This window comes from Harpia harpyja, chromosome 4, assembly GCF_026419915.1.
Source record: "Harpia harpyja isolate bHarHar1 chromosome 4, bHarHar1 primary haplotype, whole genome shotgun sequence".
In the NCBI taxonomy this organism is placed as follows: Eukaryota; Metazoa; Chordata; class Aves; order Accipitriformes; family Accipitridae; genus Harpia; species Harpia harpyja.
The window spans coordinates 79160243-79182873 of NC_068943.1; the positions used below are offsets into that span (position 1 = coordinate 79160243).

The 22631-nt window shown below is 41.4% G+C and overlaps 1 protein-coding gene across 1 annotated transcript; it reads left to right on the top strand.

The window, feature by feature from the left end:
- Nucleotides 1–2075: 2075 nt before the first annotated feature.
- LOC128141220 (olfactory receptor 1052-like) lies at nt 2076–3059 on the top strand. Its single transcript, XM_052785827.1, has one exon. The coding sequence runs from the start codon at nt 2076–2078 to the stop codon at nt 3057–3059; it is 984 nt and encodes a 327-aa protein (XP_052641787.1).
- The last annotated feature ends 19572 nt before the right edge of the window (nt 3060–22631 follow it).

Genomic DNA, 22631 nt, shown 5'->3' on the forward strand with positions numbered 1-22631 from the left:
TTCCCGATATGGAAAGTGTTTTTATAGTCCATGATTTTATAGTTCTATAATCCTAGGTTACTAAGTAGCAGAATAAAACAAGAAAAATAACACAAAGGATCACATGGCCAAAAAAAAAAAAAGAAAAAAAGAAAAATGTTCTCTTTAAAACTGAGAGCAATAAAGTCCATTTGTTTAGTTGCAGAAAAAGGGAGGATAGGCTATCTCCACTGGGAGTATAAAGGACATTTTAATGGTCCCGCTGTGCCTTGTCTTGGGTTCAGACTCTGTGGCCCATCAGGAATTCTACACCTAAAAGTATATGAATGTGCATGCTAACTGCTAAAATACCTACTTGCTGACAAGGTGCGAGAGATTGTCCTCTCACTGACTCTGCTAGAGTTACAGTACCTCCTCCTTTCTGGTTTTAGAAAACAGGAATCACTTCTTATTTGGAGCTAATAGAGAATGTACACCTTGCAGTCAAATCTGCATCAACAGAACGTTTTCCTCTTTCCTATTGCTTTTACATTGACAAGAGAAGAAACACTATTGCACCCAGCATGCTAAGATGTGAGTGGTAAGGTAAGAACAGGGCTGGAATTTAAAGTTCTGTGATGATTACGAATGCATATATTGGACCTATTTTATACCTTTGCTTTACTGGGGAGGGAGGGAGAATTCCGCCCCCCCCCCCAGCTTACAGTGTAACAATACAGGTATTCTTGAAAATCTCTGATTTCTTTTTCTTCCTCAAATTTTGGTACCTGGGTTCACTAGCTTTCTAAGCAGTACTTTTCTCATCTTGCTAAGGTTCTGTTTGACATGTTTGCCATTAGAAGAAACTATTTGATTCAAGATAACAATTTACAAAATAAACTAACACCCTACAGGAGATAGTCTAGGGAAAAAAACATTAAAACTGATAGTGGAAAAATGGATATACTCAAAGAGCATCTGGACAACGCTCTTAGTTGTATGGTTTAGTTTTAGGTAGTCCTGTGAGGAGCATGGAGTTGGACTTTATGACCCTTGTGGATCCCTTCCAACTTGAGATATTCTATAATTTCATGATTCTATGTAATGGTGGAAAGGGAAAAGTGGTTTCTTTTGCCCACAATGGGAGGGGAAGACATAAAAAGTTTTTCAGTTAAATTACAATGGGAAAATTTGGGTTAATCTTTAGGAGAAAACTGAATAACATTAACTTTTTAAGAAGAAACGGAAGTGACTAGGGACCATGGGACATCTATGGTACTGGAAATTTTAAAGAACAAATTAGACCAATGTTTCAAGAAGTTACATAAGTAGAGTTCATTCTTCCTTGGAAATGGGCAAAACCAGTCCTTCCAAGGTCTCTCTTTAATTTTTTAGTCCTGGGAATAGAAAGCTTATTTTTAGACTTCATAAGCAGACTATGCCTGAGAATTCAACTAATTATAATTCTCATTTTATTCTCTGATTTATGGAAGCAACAGCAGAGCAGAAGCTCTGCTCCCTTTCAGCCTGAAATGCCATAAGTATTTATAGCTGAGCTTTTCCAAACCCCTAGCTTTGGCCTTCTGCTTACAATAATTGCCCCAAAATATAATTTTGTCATAGTGATAAGGTACAACTTTGGAGATTTTCCTAGTTTAGCATGTGTTTACCTTTATATTCCAACAATTTACAAAGTTAATTGTCCAGATGATGTCTATATAAAATGGGAAAAACAAGCATTTCAAGTCATGTTTGAGTACATGATAGCTAAAATAGGTGAAGTGAAACATACTATAGGGTTAGTGCCTGCTGTGCAGATTACCACCTTAGAAGTTAAACTAAGTGGGGAGGGGGAGATAGTGAGACCTACAGGCAAAAGTGTGATTTGTTAACCTGTGCTCCTTCAGAGTACATAGAAAGAATACAAGCCTTTGAAAGGCAGGAAATGCCTATGAGATAATTTGAGTTCAGAGCTTGAAAAACATGAATAGGAAGATACACAAAATTATAGCTTCATCATAGATCAGCCTGATGAGAGCCAGTTTGACCCACTAAGAGACAGTCTGTGTTTACTTTGTTTTCTGCAGTGTAATCTTGGCTTTCCCACCTACAATAAGATGGCAGATGGGAATCACACTGTGGTGACTGAGTTCATCTTGTTGGGATTCACAGACAACCTGAAGTTGCAGGTCCTTCTCTTCATGATATTTCTACTGATCTATCTGTTGACCCTAGTGGGAAATCTGGGGATGATTGTGCTCATCCAGATTGACTTCAAGCTCCACACCCCCATGTACTTCTTCATCAGCAGCCTTTCCTTCTTAGATGTCAGCTACTCCACCATCATTATACCTAGCACACTCATGACCTTTGTGGCTGAGACAAAAGTCATATCCTACTCAGCATGCACAGCTCAGCTTTTCCTGTTCTGCATCGCAGTGACAGGAGAGTGCTACCTTCTGGCCGTGATGGCATATGACCGGTTTATAGCCATCTGCAACCCCTTGCTTTACCCTGTCATTATGTCCAAGAGGTTCTGTGTGCTCCTTGTGTGTGGCTCCTACTTTATGAGCTGCATGAATGCAACTATTCAGACATTATTTATATTCCACCTGTCCTTCTGCAATTCCAACATCATCAATCATTTCTTCTGCGATGTGCCTCCCATCCTGAAGCTCTCCTGCTCTGACACTTACATCACTGACATGGTCCATTTCACCTGTGCTACTGTGCTCGTCATCTCAACCATGGTCCTCATTCTCATCTCTTACATCTGCATTGGGGTTACCATCCACAAGATTAAATCCGCCAAAGGCAGACGCAAAGCCTTGTCCACCTGTGCTTCCCACCTGACTGCTGTTACCATGTTCTATGGGACAGGCTCCTTCGTGTACTTACGACCCAGTTCAAAATACTCTGTGGAGCATGACAAGATCATCTCTGTGTTTTATACTCTGGCAATTCCCATGCTCAACCCTATGATTTATAGCCTGAGGAACAAGGAAGTCAAAGAAGCCCTGCGAAGGACAGTAGCAAAGCTATATTACCCCCCATGTATACCACAGAGGTTCAGGAGTCCAAGAAGGACTGAGAGAACCTGAGAACTGTTGAAAAAGAATGTGCAAGTAGGTTGGTTCCCCCTGACAAAGAGAAAGTAAAAGGGAGCAATATCTCAGACTGCATGTTGGCACACCTGTCTGTTGTGAAAAAGAGTAGGCAGCCCCCTTCCTGTTGCAGGGCTCCCTATTTTACCTCACCCTCTAAAACAGGGATGTGTCACTGAGCAGTCCTTAGGAACTAACTTTTCAGATGCTGACAGTCACTATTTCAGTGGCAATATGTTTTTGTCCTGGTTCTGGCTTGGATAGAGTTAATTTTCTTTCTAGTAGCTGGTATAGGGTTATGGTTTTGATGTAGTAGGAGAATAATGTTGATAACACACTGATGTTTTCAGTTGTTGCTAAGTAGTGTTTATACTAAGTCAAGGATTTTTCAGCTTCTCATGCCCAGCCAGCAAGAATGCTGGAAGGACACAAGAAGTTGGGAGGGGACACAGCCAGGGCAGCTGACCCAAAGTGGCCAAAGGGGTATTCCATACCATGTGACATTATGCTTAGTTTATAAACTGGTGGGAGTTGGCCATGGGCAGGGGTGGATTGCTGCTTGGGAACTAACTGGGCATCAGTCGGCAAGCGGTGAGCAGTTGCATTGTGCATCACTTGTTATGTATATTCCAATTCTTTTATTATTATTGTTATTGACTTATTATTGACATTGTTATTATTATTATCATCAACATCATTATCATTACGATAATCATTATTATTTTCTTCCTTTCTGTCCTATTAAACAGTCTTTATCTCAACCCATGAGTTTTACTTTTTTTCTGATTCTCTCCCCCATCCCACTGGGTGGGGCAGAGTGAGCAGCTGCGTGGTGCTTAGTTGCTGTCTGGGGTTAAACCACGACATCTTTTTAACATACTAGTGCCCCACATCTAATCTCATGTTGTGACCTCTGCAACTGTAGATAGTGTCAGACAAGTCCTTTGAGAATACTTACAGGCATTTTTGTTCAGGGATTTTTCTATCTAGAAGATGAAGGTAGTAGAATATATCTCTTAATTTTAGGTATTTGCTGTGTAAAACTCTAAAACTGAATTAGTTTTTTGGGGTTCCTTTATGCCAGTTGAGCTTAAGTTCTAGCAGGCAGCTCCACTCGGCTTGCATTAGATACCACAACTTCAAGCAGGATTGCCTACATGATAGTTATGTGCTGCTGGTTTCTAGATATACTCCAGCAACTCCTATATTTCAGCTGCCCAGGTACCACTCAAAACAGTGGTGAAAGGAAGGATGGGCTGCAGGAAAGAGCATCACCTCAGATCACTTAATCTCTCTTTCCATTAGGATTTCATCAAGTGAAATCCTGGTACTAAGTTTAATGCCAGAGACCAACGAGACCAGCACATATGCATGCCCTGGGTTATTGAGCCTTCCCCCAAATACAATGGGAATGTCCCTCCTGGTAGTGGATAAAACTGACCCAGTTGGTCTGTGCTGTGAAAGATGGTCAGACCACTTGGTGAGCACATCTCTCAAATAACCTTGCCCAAAGAAATCAGTTGAATGCTTAATCCTTATTTACTGCAGGAGATGTAGCAAAGAAAGTGCTTGCTGTACTGGTGATGGGGATCTTTGATTAATTACATGATATAGAGGGGGTCTGGAATGACGAACCTTAAGAAGAAGAAAAGTACTACCAGGCAACAGACCTAACACATATAACCAAAGAAGGCAAGAACAGACCTTGGTAAAAACAGAGATGGGTACCTTGGTGGCGAGGAGGAACCTACAGGTTAGCTTATGGGTGAAAATGAGCCTTTTGGGCAACTTTACCCAAAGGACTTGTGGGGACTGGATCAAGGCACACCTCTTTGTCCAGGGCGCCTGAACAACCCATCCAGGAATGGCCATTCTTCTGCATCCAACCCCTACCAAGCTTCCCATGCACTCCATTGGGATAGTCCAACTCTAAGATGAAAGGGTATATAATCTGAGGAATACACCTCAGTATATTGTGTGATAAAACACCAGAAAATGAAATATGGGTATAGACACTAATGTGGTTTAAAATGGGAGCATTACAGCAAGGTGGGGAAAGTACACAGCAGCTAGCAGCAGAAGACCAAAAAAACAAGGGCTGGTTATGTAGATGATTGGCCTTTACTGAACATTAGTGCCTCAGCAATGCCTAGAGTCTGCGTACTTCTTAATGATACCATAAAAGGGGTCCTACAAACACGAGAGTGACTAGGATTACAAGGAGATAGATCAAGGTCAACTAATTTTTAGTTGTGATGATCTGGACATCAGCAGGGGAAATAATTTATCTTGACTATAGGTACCATTAAAGAATGTTATCATGTAGCAGACAGAATATAAATGGGGGGAAAAAAAGCAAAAATGAAGTGGCAAACAGTCAGAAGCTCCAGTGCTGCTGAATACCACCTCAACAGATTTTAGAATCATGCTTCGACCCACCCAGTGGCTGGGGCTGCCTGTTGATCAGCCCCGAGTCTGATCAGCATGGCCTGGAACAGGACAATAAACTTGTATTTCTGACCATACCACATGTGTCAGTTTCTTCTGCAGCCAAAGAAACCATCCATGTTTTCCCTAAAATCAATGAGGGGTCACTCTAATGGGGATGTAAGACTCTGGCATCATCCCAAACAATATACATCCAACATGCATGGAGGGGAGAGAGATTTGATGATGAACCTCTAAACCACAATTTAGTATCTTTGGTTTTCCATTTAAAAAGAAAGTGTAGGATTTATGTCCCATTTCCACCTCTCAATCAAGGGAGAGACCACTCAGTTTCTGCCATCTGATACAGGGAAGCATATATGCTCCCTCTGTAGGATCTTGCAGGATAGAGAGATCTTGTTACTGTTAAGAAGTAGCACAAGGTTTTTACTCAGAGACCATGAAGTCACTAGAAGAGTTCACATATGGGTGTGTTATAGGTAGTGTTGAAATTGACCCATGAAATTCCGGAGCTAGGTGGAGGGATGTTTGTGTTGAAAAGGAATTATTCACACTGCTTATCTTAAGGATAAAGTTGTAGAATACTAATGTTGAAGCCAGACTCCAGAAAAAAAGGATGAGATGAGAGATGCTGTTTTATGATGTCCCAGGAACAAATATAACCTACTACAGACACCAGAAGGGTGCCCTGGCTCCAGTGTCTACAGCTAGTTCTCAGTTCCAGGATCAGAGAGAGGTCTGACAAACCAATATACAACCAATTGCCAAAACAAACCAGCCCAGGCTTCCAGAAATTATGCAGAGTTGCATGCCCTACAAATACCAGGTGTGCCTAGCATAAAGGGTCTAGAGCAAAATGAACACTGTGGTATGCTCATTATGGCTTAGTGTTCACAGTGCTAGTACAGGAAAATACTATGAACTGAATGATATGGTTAAAACACGAAATGAACTGAGAGCAGCTTTCAGATATTAAGCAGATATTAACATTATTGGTGATCTGATTACATTGGCTATCTCGCTTTCAGTATCCAAAATTAGGATATCCCCAACAGGTTCATATATCTCTAATGTTCTAACTTCCAAACTGACCCATGTTTCAGTGGGGTTGCCAGCACCTGTGGTACAGTCTGTATAATGTGGGTACAGTTTAACAAATGGGCATCATTGGGGTTGGGTGTGCCCACAAATTCTTTCTTTAAGTGAAGAGGTTGGTTTTTTAACATGTGTTTCACTGACCATCCCCAAGCAGCATGGGCATTATTCATTAAAAGAGATTGTTCCTTCATGTCAGGTATGTGAACACACCAAGCCGAATCCCATCTTACATTATATTGTAATTCAAAAAGGGTAATTTCCAGGGAAGCAGGCCAAAAGGGCACTAGATTACAAGATATATTGTGATAGGAAGGGCAGCCTGTTTTTCTCCACCAGGATGGAGAAAGTGGGAATCGTCTGGAATAGGCTTCCTTGAATCCTGAAGGACACGGCGGTATTATGACTAATACCGATTTCGCGACTGACCTCCAATCTCCATCACTTTCAAGTTTTGTTTATTAAGTCAGGCCACCCCATGTCCCGAGGGATCTCATAGAAGGCTGCTTCATCTCACCACCATCTGCCAGAGGAGGTATAATCACTTTGATATTGGTACTCAAATGGAACATCTACTAACCCTATAATGCCATTGCTCATATTATATTTTCCAATATTGAGCCTCATGGGTATCAAACCAAATCTAATCCCCTGCTCAGCAGAAGTAGGAATCTGAATACAGATCCCCTGACCCATTCTATTCCAGACATGTATGAATGCTTTTATCACTTCCTAAACTAAATTGGAGGTCCTTTCTCCTTGTCCAGATGCACCAAAGGTAAGAAAGGCAAGGAAGAAGGAGTTCCAAACCATCTTTCCCTGTTGTACCATAAAAATATCACAAGATCAAACTAACAATACAGATAATTGCCCACTCATCAACCAAAAACATAAGTCCTGCCATGGGCTTCTGATAACCTGCAAAATATATACAAAGATAAACAGTGATTAGAGGGATGGTATTGGAGGAGATGTCAAGCAGTGCTGCTAGTGGTTGGGATCCATCCAAGAGGCTGAGGTGCACCCTCCAAGGTGCTCATGCAGCTTCTGTAAAACGACCTCATACAGGCAATGTGCAGGATGTGTTACTTATTATAGATGCATACAAACTAACCTTAAACTTCAAGATCTCTTGACTGGAATTGCTCTGATTAAAGCATCCGTAGATCAGCAGAATGTGCTCATTGTGTGTAAAAAGGCTAATAAGTTTATAGCGACCTCTTGCCCCTGCATGGCATCAAAGGAACATTGCCTGAACTTTGTGGTGAAGGAACCCCATCCTCACCAGGTAAAAAAGCTATCTCTTGCTCTTACATGGCACAGGTGCCGCTGCAAGAACTCCAACACAGTCTGCTGCCAAGCTCCCTATGTCCTCCCCCCAGCTCAGGAATCCTGAGAAGTCAACACAGCATCACTAGTCAGAAAAACAAAAGTAACAAAGACATAAGCAAGCAACCAAGCAGCTATGGCCTTAGCAGTATAGCAGAGGGTTGGGGTTATATTGTGCATCTTAACTGATATGCTTGTTAGAATCCAGCTAGTGGGATACAGAAAGAACATATTCCCAACAGCCATTTAACATCAGAACAACTTTAATTCAGGACATGAAGGCCCACTTAGAAGGATGGGGACATAAAAGTCATTGCCAGTGTGCATTAGCTGTATACAAGCAGCTGCAACATAGTACCTCGGCTACAGAGGCTAACCCCAACCTTTGTGATACTTAGCCAAGGGCTGTCAAGGTGACATTACTTATTATACTCTTGCAGTAACTCTCTGCTAGCAGAAGTCCTGCCCTTTTCATGGAGACAGCTTTTAGTTACCTCAGACATGAACTTACTCCAGCAGTTTGTATAAGGTCTGAGCTGTTGATACACCTGATTTATACCTGCTGAACTGATAAAGCAAAACTAATTAACATCAGCTAAATAACTGGGCCACTGGCACTGATTAGACTTACATTGATTTACAACAGCTGAAGACCTCCACCTGCTTCCCATAATTTACACTGTTCTGAGGATTTGGTCTATAGGCTTCAGTGGGGCAAAAAATATGTTTACAGCAAATGTTTTGACCCGGTATCTTCAGTGTGGAGGTGTTAACACACTACAACACAAGAAGTTCTGGGCAATTTACTATAACAGAGTACTATTGAGCCCAGGAGTTTTTGTTACTGAGGCTCACACCATCAAATCCAACAGGTGTTAAAAATCACATTTATTCTTCAGTAAAAAAGTTAGTTAAAACTCCAATAACTTTAGTGAACCACAGGCTCCATGATGTAAGGGGAATTAGTACTACACAGCTGACTTAAGAATTCTTAAAGTTTAAAAATGATGACTCAAAATGCACATATCATTCACCTAAAAGATGAGGGCTCTCAACCTCCAGGAGTTACCTAGGGCAGTATCCCAACCCAAGAGGAGAGTCCCCAGCTGCAGACCCACTGCTTCAGGGAGGACTGACTCAAAATGTCCTTCAGCAGGGCCCCATTTATACCCTTGTTGAATCTGATCTGTGGTCTTTTTAATCCCCATTGGCCAAAAGGTTAACACTTCTGTGTACCTGATGGGTGTCGGATTGGTCAGTTTGGCTTTCAACCTGTGGCCTCTAGGGTTTGGGTTTTTTTCCTCTCCTCCCTGCCCGGAGAAGTTTCATTTCCTGTTGGGGTGGGTGTACCTACCATAGTTTTATGAGAGGTTTTAGAGATTCACTAGAGCTGGGAAATGCTAGCGGAATACAATACATTTACCATAAGACTGGTTGGCCAGTTAAGGGATTATTTACTTTAACTTTTGCCTTGGCTACTTGGTCTTTGCTGGAACTACATTCACTCATATCAACTGTGGATCTGGTTGTTTGTCCTCAGTTTAGATATACTATTTTGCACCAGATGAGATTTTTCTCCCAGTTACATAAGTGGTCCCGATCTATGAATACTGGAAGCTAGTTTTACATCCTTTTAAGCCAGCTGGTCAGCTGGCATAGTTTGACTTTGATCTATTGTTACATTTTAGACTGAGAAGTGCTTCCAGTTTCAAAATGCCAGATAAGTTTGGGGAGCTGGTATCTTATAATAGTGAAACATTTGCCTCAGTAAGATAAAACATGTTTCATGCCTATTTTCCTATCTAGTTTCATTTAATTTAAAATACAGTATGTTATAAAATATTATATGATTGCATGATGATTTCTACAATATACATTCTGAAAAGTCAAATAAAATATTTTTTGAAATAAAATTGTTCAAAATGAACAATATTATACATTTTTATTTTTCCCAGTTGAAATTTACCATAATTGACCTAGAGAACATTTCAATATTTTAACATTTCTCTCTAATCCAGAAGGAACATTACAGAAGTAGGAATTCATCATTAAACAGAAATAGCATCTGCACAGGGATAGGAGATATTTGGAAAGCAGTCTCCATGAAGAAGATCAATGATTTCTGCTTTTAATCTTCTTCCTCTTTCTGCTGGTGTAGGTGTGAGGGCTAATTTAAGATAGCACCCTACCAGAGAAGAGTTATTGAAAATGGAAAGCATCCTATTTCCTTGTGGTAATTCACCAGCTCAGAAAACAAGGTTGGGATCAAGACATAAGTTTATGCTCAATCTAGTCTCCTCCACATATCTATCCCAGGGACACAAAAAGTGGACAGGTATCCAGGTGCTCCTTTATGACAGGGCTAAAAGTCTGGACAATCTGCAAAGAAAAACTGTTATAGTCCTCAGCGTTGTCATTGTCCAAGTCTTAAACTGGAATTAGATACTGCAGTGATGGGTGCAAAAGGCAGAAACATAGACGTTGCTTCATCCATGCAGCTCTTCCCATACTGAGTTTCCAGTCATCCCTGTGTCCTGGGCAGGTGACATGTCTCGGGTCACTGCTGCAGCATGTGCAAAGAGTTTTGATGCAAATAAGATGGAGATGTGGGATGCAAAGAATCTCATCTAACAGTAGCTAGGTTAGTTTAATGGTGTCAGCTCTCTCTATAGTGAAAGACTAGACACAAGCAAGTTCAGAGGATGGTTGTGCAGGTTTTGGCTGGGATAGAGTTAATTTTCTTCATAGTAGTTAGTACGGGGCTATGTTTTGGATTTGTGTTGAAAACAGTGTTGATAATACCAGGACGGTTTTTGTTATTGCTGAGCAGTGCTTACACAGAGCCAAGGCATTTTCTGCTTCTCACCCCACTCCACCAGCGAGTAGGCTGGGGGTGCACAAGAAGTTGGGAGGAGACACAGCTGGGACAGCTGACCCCAACTGACTGAAGGGATCTTCCACACCATATGACATCATACTCAATGTAGAAAGCTGTGGAAGAAGAAGAAAGGGGGGATGCATAGAGTTCTGGCATTTGTCTTCCCAAGTAACCGTCACACGTGATGGAGCCCTGCTTTCCTGGAAATGGCTGAACACCTGCCTGCTGATGGGAAGTAGTGAATGAATTCCTGTTTTGCTTTGCTTGCATGCATGGCTTTTGCTTTAGCTATTAAACTGTCTTTATCTCAACCCATGAGTTTACTCTTCCAATTTTCCCCCCCATCCCACTGTGGGGGAGTGAGTGAGCAGCTATGTAGTGCTTAGTTGCCAGCTGGGGTTAAACCATGAGAATGATTTATGACCCCTAATGTGAGTTTGTAGAAGGGATATGATGACTTATCTTCTGGAAGGTCCTATCTCTATTATAAAGGCAGCCTAGACAACTATATTAGATAAAGTCACCTAATATTTAAATAGCTTAATTTCAGGGAGATGAATCTCATCTATTGTATAGACATGTTGCATATGCTCAGTAAGCCTGATTTGTCTGGATCTACTGCACAGCTGTACCCAGGAGAGGCATCGCTGCTCTGGTAAATATCAAACGAAGCAGCACCATGTGTTGCTCTGACAATCTTTATGTGCACAATAAACCAGCTGTATTTGAGATGCACTGACCTTGACGGACATGGACAAGGCCTGTTTGAAAAGGCACACACGTGTGAAAATGCCTGCCCTGGAAGCCTACATGCCTTACCTTCCCAACCCTGCAGTTTTTTACCATGCCATAGTGCCATTTTCCATACCAAATCAATACTTGAGTCCCCTCATCGTCATGAACTTTCAAGTGTATGTACGTGTCAAATTCATGGGGAAAACATACAGGAAGATTTTGTCACTGGACTTTAGCTGTATATAAGCAACCTATTTAATCAGGCTGTCTCTGTATTCTTCACAGAAGGAAATTAGCATCTTCAAGGAGTGGTTTTTCCTGAGGATGGGATGAATCATCTCCAGGAACTGCCTGACTCTCTCCACTGAAAACAGAGGGAACTTAGATGACTAGATTATGCTCAGACAAAACCTGTACATACTTATTGGTAAATAGCACCATTTTTTTCACCCTCAACCCTATCTAATGTTTTCCTTCTAATGGTGTCTTTTTCTCTGTTGAGAGACCTCAACTCACCTAGGCACTGGAATAAAATTCTTCAGTGGGATGCATAAATTTATGTGGGATGAATCCAATCCTAAGAGTCATTCACTCTAACACAGAAAGATGATGCAACTTACTGTATTCTTTTGTCAGGACACTCTGAGATTTTGATGAATTTTGATGAAAATCCTATTGTCTTTTCTTTACTCTGTCACTATCTCCCCAGATACAATGTTGTATAGTGTCACTTCTTCCTTTACGTATGTGTTCCTCATATGATTTTAATAATTTACTTGTGTGAGAGAATCGTTGTTATTTGCAGAAAAGTTAAAAACTCCACATCCTCGTATGTCTAAATAAAATCCAACAAATGATCTCTCCATCGTCTTTAACATAACATTAAACATCCGCATCGGGGTGTATGCATTTAGATACACTTAGCTTAATTGCCTCTGACATCTGGTGGCAATGAGCAGTAATAGCACGTCAGAGCTAAGAAATTTTTTGTACCAGATTTATTTATTTGAAAATCATGACTCCACACAGGTAAAACTGTTTAGAAAGTTTCAGTCTTTCAAAATTTATTTTTAATCTGATCAGTTATATATATCCATCATTTGAAAAGTTTATGTTTTATAAATATTTGTTTTCTGTTGCTATGTTTTTATAATATATTATCTTGTGTTATATAGTACTGAACAACATTATAGTATTGCAATGCATTGTATCTTTAATGTGGTGACAAAAACCCCAGACATAATCTGTTCAGATAGTTGAGCGTGAGTCTAGCTATGAGCTTCAGCAATGGGCTGTCACAAGGTATTCCAAGTACAGATGAGCACATTGATTTATCTCACCCAAATCAGCACCAGAAGTGAGTCCATCTGACCTCATCATTCTAAGCTTCATTTATGGTCAAAATAAGCTCTTCCCAGGCACTGTTCATCTTCTCTTAGAACAGATATGTTCATACCCTAGCATCCACAAATCTTTGTTAACTGTAAAGAAGATCAGATGAAAAACTCAGGTGAAGTTGATTCCTTCTGAGATAGTATTACATCACATACAGCATATGTGTAGAAAGCAAAACCACACACCTTGACCTTCAAATTGGGTGATCCAACTAAGTGTAAATATAATCTCAGAATTTACATTCATTGGTTAGTAGTCAGTCTCTTGTCTACTATTGGTCAGTTATATTTAAATTAGCCTTGCTTGCTATGTAAATTAGCATGTATGCTCCTTGCAGGTGTGAGGGGGCAAGTCTTTCCAGTCTTGAATTGAGTTGGTGGTCACAATCTCCCCCTGCTGCCTTTCCCTTTCCCTTTCATGCTGCTTTGGCAGTCATCCAGCCTTCTGTGCCTTCTAGGGCAGGATGTCTCCTTTTATCAGTCTTTAGTTCCCTCTTCAAGGGCATAGATGTTAGCAAAGCATGCATAGTTTATACAAAGTAATCAGGCTTGCATAGTGAAGCTATGGAGTACTGGTCCTCCTTAAAGGACAATGCATCGTGTTTAACTCTGAATTGACCAGTATCACCAAGGCTAGGCTGTAACTCAAACATATGACTATGCGAACAGTTGAACTATTGTCATGGTTTAACCCCAGCCAGCAACTAAGCACCACACAGCCGCTCACTCACTCTCCCCCGCCCCCAGTGGCATGGGGGAGAAAATCGGGAAAAGAAGTAAAACTCATGGGTTGAGATAAGAATGGTTTGATAGAACAGAAAAGAAGAAACTAATAATGATAATAATAACAGTAATAAAATGACAACAGTAATAATAAAAGGATTGGAATATACAAGTGATGCACAATGCAATTGCTCACCACCCGCTGATCGACGTCCAGCTAGTCCCCAAGTGGCGATTCCCTCCCCCCCCCCCCCCCCAGTTTATATACTAGATGTGACGTCACATGGTATGGAATACCCCGTTGCCCAGTTTGGGTCAGCTGCTCTGGCTCTGTCCTGTGCCAACTTCTTGTGCCCCTCCAGCTTTCTCGCTGGCTGGGCATGAGACTTTAGACTAAACATAACTTAGCAACAACTGAAAACATCAGTGTTATCAACATTCTTCTCATACTGAACTCAAAACATAGCGCTGTACCAGCTACTAGGAAGACAATTAACCCACAAAAGGGTTGGTCTTCTCAACCAGAAGGTCATACTATGGCCTCAAGTTGTGGCAGGGGAGGTTTAGATTGGATATTAGGAAAAATTTCTTTACTGAAAGGGTTGTCAGGCATTGGAACAGGCTGCCCAGGGAAGTGGTTGAGTCACCATCCCTGGAGGTATTCAAAAAGTGCATAGACAAGGCACTTCAGGACACGGTTTAGTGGGCATGGTTGATGGTTGGACTCAGTGATCTTAAAGGTCTTTTCCAACCTAAATGATTCTATGGTTCTAAATGAGCTTGGGAGCTGTAACAGTAGAGTGATGTCTACAAAGGACAAGTAGCTCAGGAAGGAGTACATGGGGAATTCCAGCTCTTCACTGGTCTTTATAGTGACAATGATAAGCAGGTTTCCAAGTATGGTAGTGGCATAGAAGACTAAGAATAGAGAGAAACACACTTTTGCTACTGTCTCATCTTGCATGAGTCCATGGAGGATGAACTCTGTCACATTGTTTTTGTTCTCCACAGATGCCATGTAGAGAGGACCTGAAGCATAGGAAAAAAAGCCATCTGCTATGCCATTAGAAAAAGGATGTTATCAATACACATACATATTGATCACTGGTAGATTAAATATTAAGAAAATTTTCTTTCATGTCTTTTTGAGACTATTTTCATTAAAAGATAATGCTACCCTCAAGGAATAATAGCTGATATCCAACTCAAAAAATAATATTGAAGTGTATAATAGCAAGCTCAGTTTCTTTATTTGAGGAGTGGGGTAGAAATATCCTCCAGAATCCTAGTTCTCACCTTTGTCTCTTCTGAAAAAGATGACTAATTGCAAGGTCCCCTTAAGATCCACTTTTACTCTACAATGTTTATTTGGAAATAAAAAGTTAACCAAAAGGAACAGTGCAGCTTTAATTCAAGTCTCAACACTTTACTCACAGCCTGAGGAAGGTCCCTCATCATCAGTGAATGTATTTTCCTTTTAAGCCCTCTAAGAGAATGAACAGAGTTACTGCTCATTATTTTTCTGACTGGGGTAGACCTGAATAAGCTCAGTCACAGAAAGAGCTGTCCAGTGTTTCCTTGGATCACCTTTCTGACAGTATGTGGCTGAGCAAATCTGGAGCTAATGTGCGTTACTGATGTGTTAGTAGGGGGTTGTATACCTCACCCAAGTCCTGGGCTAAGAGTGGAACCCCTCATAAATACATCTGTAGTGACACTGGGGTAATGAATGCACCACTGGTGACTCTCCTTTACTCACAAACACCCATGAATTCACCTTTGCAACGTTAGTACCCATTACCCAGTACAAAGGTGTCACTAATGTACAATTTGTACACGAAGAAAGAAGAGGCATAACCTTGTCTGTGATACTGGCAAGTCCTTTGGGGTCTGAATCCTGTGCAACAATCACAGGTCACTCAGTTCTTTCACCTTGAGGTCTCTGTCTCACCCCCTGGATAATCCCCAACTTGGGCAGCAGAAAAAACACTCTTCTGTGTCTCCATCTCTGTCTCCACGCTCCTCCATATGCAGACAGAAAGCACTTTGGGGATGACCAAAGTGAGTGTGTTGGGACCATTGTTGCCTATGTGTACAGTTGAGGGGACAACATAAGACTAAGCATGTGGGAAGTGCTGTCACCAGTTCTTGAGTCCTTCTCTCTGTAACACTGACAACATCCTTTTGACAGATCTTTCTGGAAACAGCATATAACTGGGAAAAAAACCAACTAAGACACCAACTAAAATAAAGTTTGAAAAAACTGTAGTTGACTTTTTTCCAATTCATAAAACGGACCTCACAAAAGTCACTAAACATAAATTCCTATTTTCAAAGGCAGGATTTCACAGTCATGCTTGAACAATGCAAAGGAGCAAAATCAAAAAACTTACAAAGTTTATATTTGCCAGTCTCCAAGAGTTCGCTTGCTCCTCTGATGACTTCCTCTGACCATGTTAGGGGGTTTCATCAATATGTCTCAGCTGCAAGTTGTTACTTAGATGTCATGAGAGCAATATGCATGTCTACTCATTCTGAAAACTGCAGAGGCTGAAATGGACAACCTGAGTCTATTTCTATTTTTTATTCTGCAAAAAATAACTTCCAAGAGCATCTGCAAGAATAACTCTCTCTTACAAGATGGGGAAGTTGTGGCAGAAATATTTAAAGTAAATCACACAGCAAAATCACAAGACTATCTGCAGTAATGAGATCCCAGAGGCATATGAAGATTTCTTTGTTAGAAATCACTAATGAGGAGCTAAAAATTGATGGCTTTTAGGGTTGTTGCTGAAGGGTGATGCTGGAGCGTGGTCATCTAGACTATGTTACATTGTGTGTGGATTTGCTCGTTGGCTGGCTGACTTTATTTACGAATGGCTGTGTGTTTCTTCTGGAAGCATTTATGTTTCAAATTAACATCACAGCCATTTGCAAATTTTTTATTCAGCTTACCTTTGCAATCAAACATTCTTGGAATAAAGATGTCTCTTACACAGGACATTTATATAAATTTTGATTTCCATCCTAAGCTAAAATTTCTCATAAGCATTCTTATTTCTTAGTTTGTTCTTGCTATTGCAAGTTGGCTGCATAAGTAAATATCATAACTGTGCTATAGACTGTTATCCCTTAGACATCTGGTCTGTAGAACTTTGAAACAAGAAGTAAAATGGGTAATTATTTCAAAACTTTAGAAAGGTTTTTGCTTGGTCCTCACTGCTTACCAGATATTTTTACTCAGACAATGCAAAACACAGAAGCCATTTTTTAGTCTAAGTATTAAGCTTTTATAAGAATTCTTGCCAATATGTAGAGGAACCTAATGTTGTTTCCAGCAAAACCTTCTATAAACTATGGTCCAGTTTAGTCTAAATACCCAGCATTTAGAAGTGAGACCCTAAAAGATTAAACATATAAATAAATATTAAGTTACAAGCCCAAACTTGGGCTGGGAGCACCTTGTAACGTTGAATCTTACTTAAGCCATGTTAAGGTGTAACACAGGTGTAGCCATTTAAAAGGAACATAAGTGAAGAAATAAAATGGAAAGTGCTTCAGTTACTTTTGAATGGCACTAGGCAGGTTTCTTCTTCCTGCACTCAGCTGATTTGCTGGGTTCCTGCTGGCAAAGTAGGAGTCAGGGTCTCATACCTCCTGGCTCCTTTGTTCTGGTGGAGATCCTGAGCTACTCCAGCTCATCACCCTGTGACAGCTTTGACTGGTACTGTGCTGATTTGGTCTTTCATCTCCATATTTCTTCTCTTCCCTCCTGCAGGAGTAGGTGTTCCAGTTGTTCCTGTGGACAATGTGCTTCCTTCCTTGTGTGGGTGTGTAAATGTGCCCACCTGAATGATCCCTGAGCAACAGGGTTTTTTGTCCCTTTGATGCATGAAATTGTGCCTCTCAATGCTTTCCTTAGTGGGTACTTCATTTTCTGCAGTAAGCAATGTGTATTTCACGGGATCTCAGATTCTGTATTAGTGTAAACACTAAAATAAAAAATCTGAAGCAAAGCTGAAGGGTAGAAGGGATGGTTGGAAAGATGGTGTCAGTAATAACTGAAGTACTGCAGAAAGGAGTTGGTTCATGAGAATTGGAAGGGGAGAAGCTTCCCCTCCTGTTACTTGCATCAGCAAATGACCCAACTAGCACCAAGTATTAGTATTTTAATTGCTAACCCATAGATTCAAAATACCACAATGTGATTCTCATAAAAGGGCATTTATTGCAAGCAGAAAGGGGCCTCCTTGGTGTGATTGCTTCCAGCAGCATGTGACTGTAGTCCTCTCTTCCCCAGCTAAATGGATTACAGAGCAGGTGGACTTTGTCTAAAAGTTTATACCTGGGAGAATGCTAACTACTGGGATGCTCTGTCTGGACAAGATTTTAAATATTTTTGATAGCATTTATTTATTTCCTAGTGTTTCAGTAGTGCTCAGGAGACCTGTGCCTGTGCCTGTGCTAGTCAAAAAGAAAATAGAAAGTGATGTTCCTAATTAGAAGAGGAGTCAAAAGCAAGCTTTTCAGAAAAGAACTTACGGTGAGAGATATGTGATCTTCTCTCATCCTTTGGAAAAGTTACTGCAGTTCTACACCTGTCCCTTCTCACTTCCCACTTTTCTACTCCACAGAGTCCTAAGGGATTTGGCTGATGTAGTTGTCAAGTCACTCCCCATCATATTTGAAAAGCCACGTCAGTCAGATGAAGTCCCTAGTGACAGGAAAAAGGGAAAAATCACACCAATTTTTTAAAAAAGTAAAAAGGAGGACCCTGGGAACTAGGAACCAGTCAGCATCACCTCCATGCCTGCTAAGATCATGGAACAGATCCTCCTAGAAGATATGTCAAAACATATGGAAGTCAGGGAGGTGATTAGAGACAGCCAACGTGGCTTCACCAAGGGCAAATCATGTGTGACTATTGTAGTGACCTTCTACGATGGAGTGACTTCATCAGTGGACAATGGAAGAACTGTGGATGTCGTCTACCTGGACTTTGTGAGGCCTTTGATATGGTCCCCCACAACATTCCTACCTCTAAACTGGAGAGATATGCATTTGATGGATGAGCTATTAGATCATAGAGTCATAGAATTTCTCAAGTTGGAAGGGACCCATAAGGATCATCGATTCATTACGGGTAGGAATTGGCTGGATGGTCATGTCCAAAGAGTTAGAGTCAATGGCTCAATGTCCCGAGTGGAAACCATTAATGAGTGGTGTCCCTCAAGGGTCTGTACTGGGACCAATACCATTCAATATCTTTATCAATGACATAGACAGTGGGATTGAGCACACCCGCAGCAAGTTTGCAGAGGACACCGAGCTGAGCGGTGCAGTTGATTCGCTAGGGAAGGGAAGGGATGCCATCCAGAGGGATCTTGACAGGCTGGAGAAGTGGGCTCAGGCGAACTTCATGAAGTTCAACAAAGCAAAGTGCAAGGTCCTGCACCTGGGTTGGGGCAATACCCACTTTCAGTACAGACTGGGGGGATGAATGGATTGAGAGCAGCCCTGTGGATGAAAAATAGGACATGAGCCTGCAGTGTCCGCTTACAGCCCAGAAAGCCAATTGTACACTGGACTGCATCAAAAGAAGTGTGGCCAGCAGTTCAAGGAAGGTGATTCTCCTCCTCTAGTCTGCTCTCATGAGACCACCCCCCTTGGAGTACTGCATCCTGTTCTGGGGTCCCCAGTACAAGAAAGACATCGACCTGAAAGAGCAGGTCCAGAGGAGGCCATGGAAATGATCCAAAGGCTGGAACATGTCTCCTGTGAGGAGAGGCTTGAGAGAGTTGGGGTTGTTCAGCCTAGAGAAGAGAAGGCTCTGAGGAGACCATACTGCAGCCTTTCAATACTTTAAGGGGGCTTATAAGAAAGATGGGGAGAGACTTTTTACCAAGGGCTGTAGTGACAGGACAAGGGGCAACAGGTTTAAACTGAAAGAGGGTAGATCTAGATTGGATATAAGGAAGAAATTTTTTTACAATGAGGGTGGTGAGACACTGGAAGATGTTGCCCAGAGAAGCTGTGGATGCCCCATGATTGGAAGTGTTCAAGATCGAGTTCGATGGGGCTTTGAGCAACCTGCCTTAGCGAAAGATGTCCTTGCCCAAGGCAGGGAGGTTGGACTAGATGCTCTTTAAAGGTCCCTTCCAATGCAAACCATTCTATGCTTCTGTGATTCTATGAATTCAGGTGACACTCTAACCCAGCAGATCCATTCCAGACAGCTGCAACTCAGTCACTGAAATTCTGAGGAACGCACAAAAAGTTGAGAAATTCCTAGGTGGTATCTTAGCCATTGCACTCTGTCTGATGCTTTTTGAGACATGGTGAGAAGAAGGGAGGAGGGAAAAAATACCAAAAAAGGAAAACAGATCACACATTTTCCCCTCCTACTGGTTAGAAATTGACCATACGCACACAACTGCCTTGATCACTGTCAAGCTAGGGAGAGCTTCATTCTAGGGATCCTTTGCTCTAAATGCACCTCTGTAGTATAAGATGCCATTATTCAGGGACCTACTATTAGCAGTTTTGGTCTTAGACTGTTGCTTAAGAATATACGTGACAACAAAACAGTACAACTTCGTGTATAACTAAGATGAGTTTGTGGTGTCAGACTCATTCAGACTGACAGCTGCACAAGAACTACATGGTACTCAGCATGTAAACCACAGGAAGGATGTTTAATCTCAAGGGTGAGAAATACCAGCTAGACTCAGTCTGCTGCTGTTTCATGCAAGCTCTCATTAATTAGTTTCATTAAGGAAGTAGACTCAGGTCTTGAATGTGAGCCATTCTTTTGGAGACAAGAGGTCAATTTCCATGGTTTATAGAAGATGGAGAATGGTTTCTTCACTTCCATTATAGTGGAATGCAAAATTATTGATGATTGGTCATCTATCCACAGGATACACCTACCTAAGACACCTATCTCAGGATAAAATACATTATCCTTGGAGGTACTCGTAAACCTCCATTACTTTGGATGGCAGCTTTAAAGGGTATGTTAAAGATGGTTAAAGATGTTTGCCTTTTTAGTGGAGAAAACTAGGGGCAACAGTCTCACCTCGATTCCCAACCACGCATTGCTGGTGTATGTGTCTGCCACAGACTAATGTGGCAAGATTGTCTCCACTGCCCCAGGCCATCACCTGGGCAAGGACATTACCTGCCTTGTGTGTTTATCTTGCATCTATCCATGTAACACTGAGCACAGTGTGTCTGGCATGCTGTCATGAAACAATAATGATTCAATTTGTCACATTTCACTGGTTTAGTTGGTTTGCCTCCATGTAAGCTCTATCATTTTCCAAGGGTGAAAGATGGAAATTCATGCCATTTAGACTGCTCAATGATTCATGTCTTCCCAGTTCTCCCCATTTTTTTACTTGTTCCTCTCCTCTTTTTAACTGTCTCCTGCTTTCTTTCAAGGTGCTTCTCCATCTTGCCATTTTAAAATTAATAGCTGGTGTGGAGAGAGGAAAAGAGTCACACTGTTTGATCTCATCAGACAAAAAATGGTGTGAATTCTATTTTTGGACTTTTTTTTTCTTTTTTCTTCACAACCCCAGTATCATGGGGGAAGGAGCAGGGTGAACTGCCTCAAGGAATGAGGTGAAAGAATTACTTAAGCCATAATTCCCATGTCCTGTGAGGGTCAGACATTTTGTCCAACATATGGTTCTTGGAATTTCTCTCTAAGAAAGTAATTATTAAGGGATGACTCAAACTGAATTGTTTATTGTCTGTATATAGGACTCAACAGAACAAGCCAACCACATTGAACTACATTTATTGAAAGAGAAATCAATCATCAACATAAAAATCTACCAGCTATTGTGAATACTCTGCTATGTTTTCTAGGTGTATGTATAGGGCAAAACTCAATCAATTTTAATGCTGTTTAAATTTGTATGCCAATTGCCTACAACTTTTATACACTCTTGACAAGATTTGTCTCACCTAATCGTAGCTATATGAAGCAAAACCAATTATACCAGTTGTTAACATTGGGTTCTCTTTTTACTCACACAAGAAGAAAAGGTACTTTTGGGGCATGATTAATCTGAGCTATTATTGCTTTTTTTAAGATACTTGTTTCCCACTACTGACTGTAGCACTGCCCTCCAGAAATGAATTTAAAAAGGGACAAATACATTGGAGTCTAACTTTTCCTACATGTTGTATAGAATTGGGCCTCAGATGTGGTGCTCACTTGCACACCCCCATTCACTCCAGGTGCTAGCACTATAAACACATGGGTCTGACCCCTGGTCCCACTCTGGTTGCTGGCATCCAGACCACCACTCGCTGCAGTTGCTGGCACCGTGGGCACAAAGGCCTCTGGCCTGTGTCCCACTCCAGTGGCTGGCACTTGGTTTCACTAATTTCTGTCTGGCCAGTTGCTGGCACCCAGACATATGGGCCCTCTGACCTGTGGTCTAACTCCATTTGCTGGCACTCAGACCAAAATACACACACTTACACAGAGAATAGACTCCCCCAACCAGGAAAAGAGTTAGAAATGGAATTTAGTAAGAAGATAGAACAGACTGCACTGATCAGCTGCAGGGCATGACCACATCAGCATGCTGACCAGTCCTTGTTTACATGCAACTGTCCCTTTTTATCCCCTTATGACTCTATTTTCACATATATGTTCCTCCCCAAATCACCTACGTCCACCATTTTCTCTGTCTTTGGTTCCTCCCCTACAGAACCCAGAATAAGTCCTGTGCGTTCCCAAAATGCTGGTCCCCTGCATCCCATAATGCATCCCATACCCTTAGGCAGTAACTCCCATTGGTCCAAAAGGTGCTACAGCCTTGACTCCCCTTCACTCATTTTGATGGGTTTCACACCTGGAAGGGGTCTGTTAAGTCTCCTGTGACAGCCCTAGAAGGAGCCTGGATAGGGTGTTCCCTCTTCTGAGCCTGTAATTTGGGTTCCCCTGCC

What these genes read in the sequence shown, in the direction of transcription:
- LOC128141220 (XM_052785827.1), top strand. Translation starts at nt 2,076, where the DNA reads ATGGCAGATGGGAATCACACTGTGGTGACTGAGTTCATCTTGTTGGGA.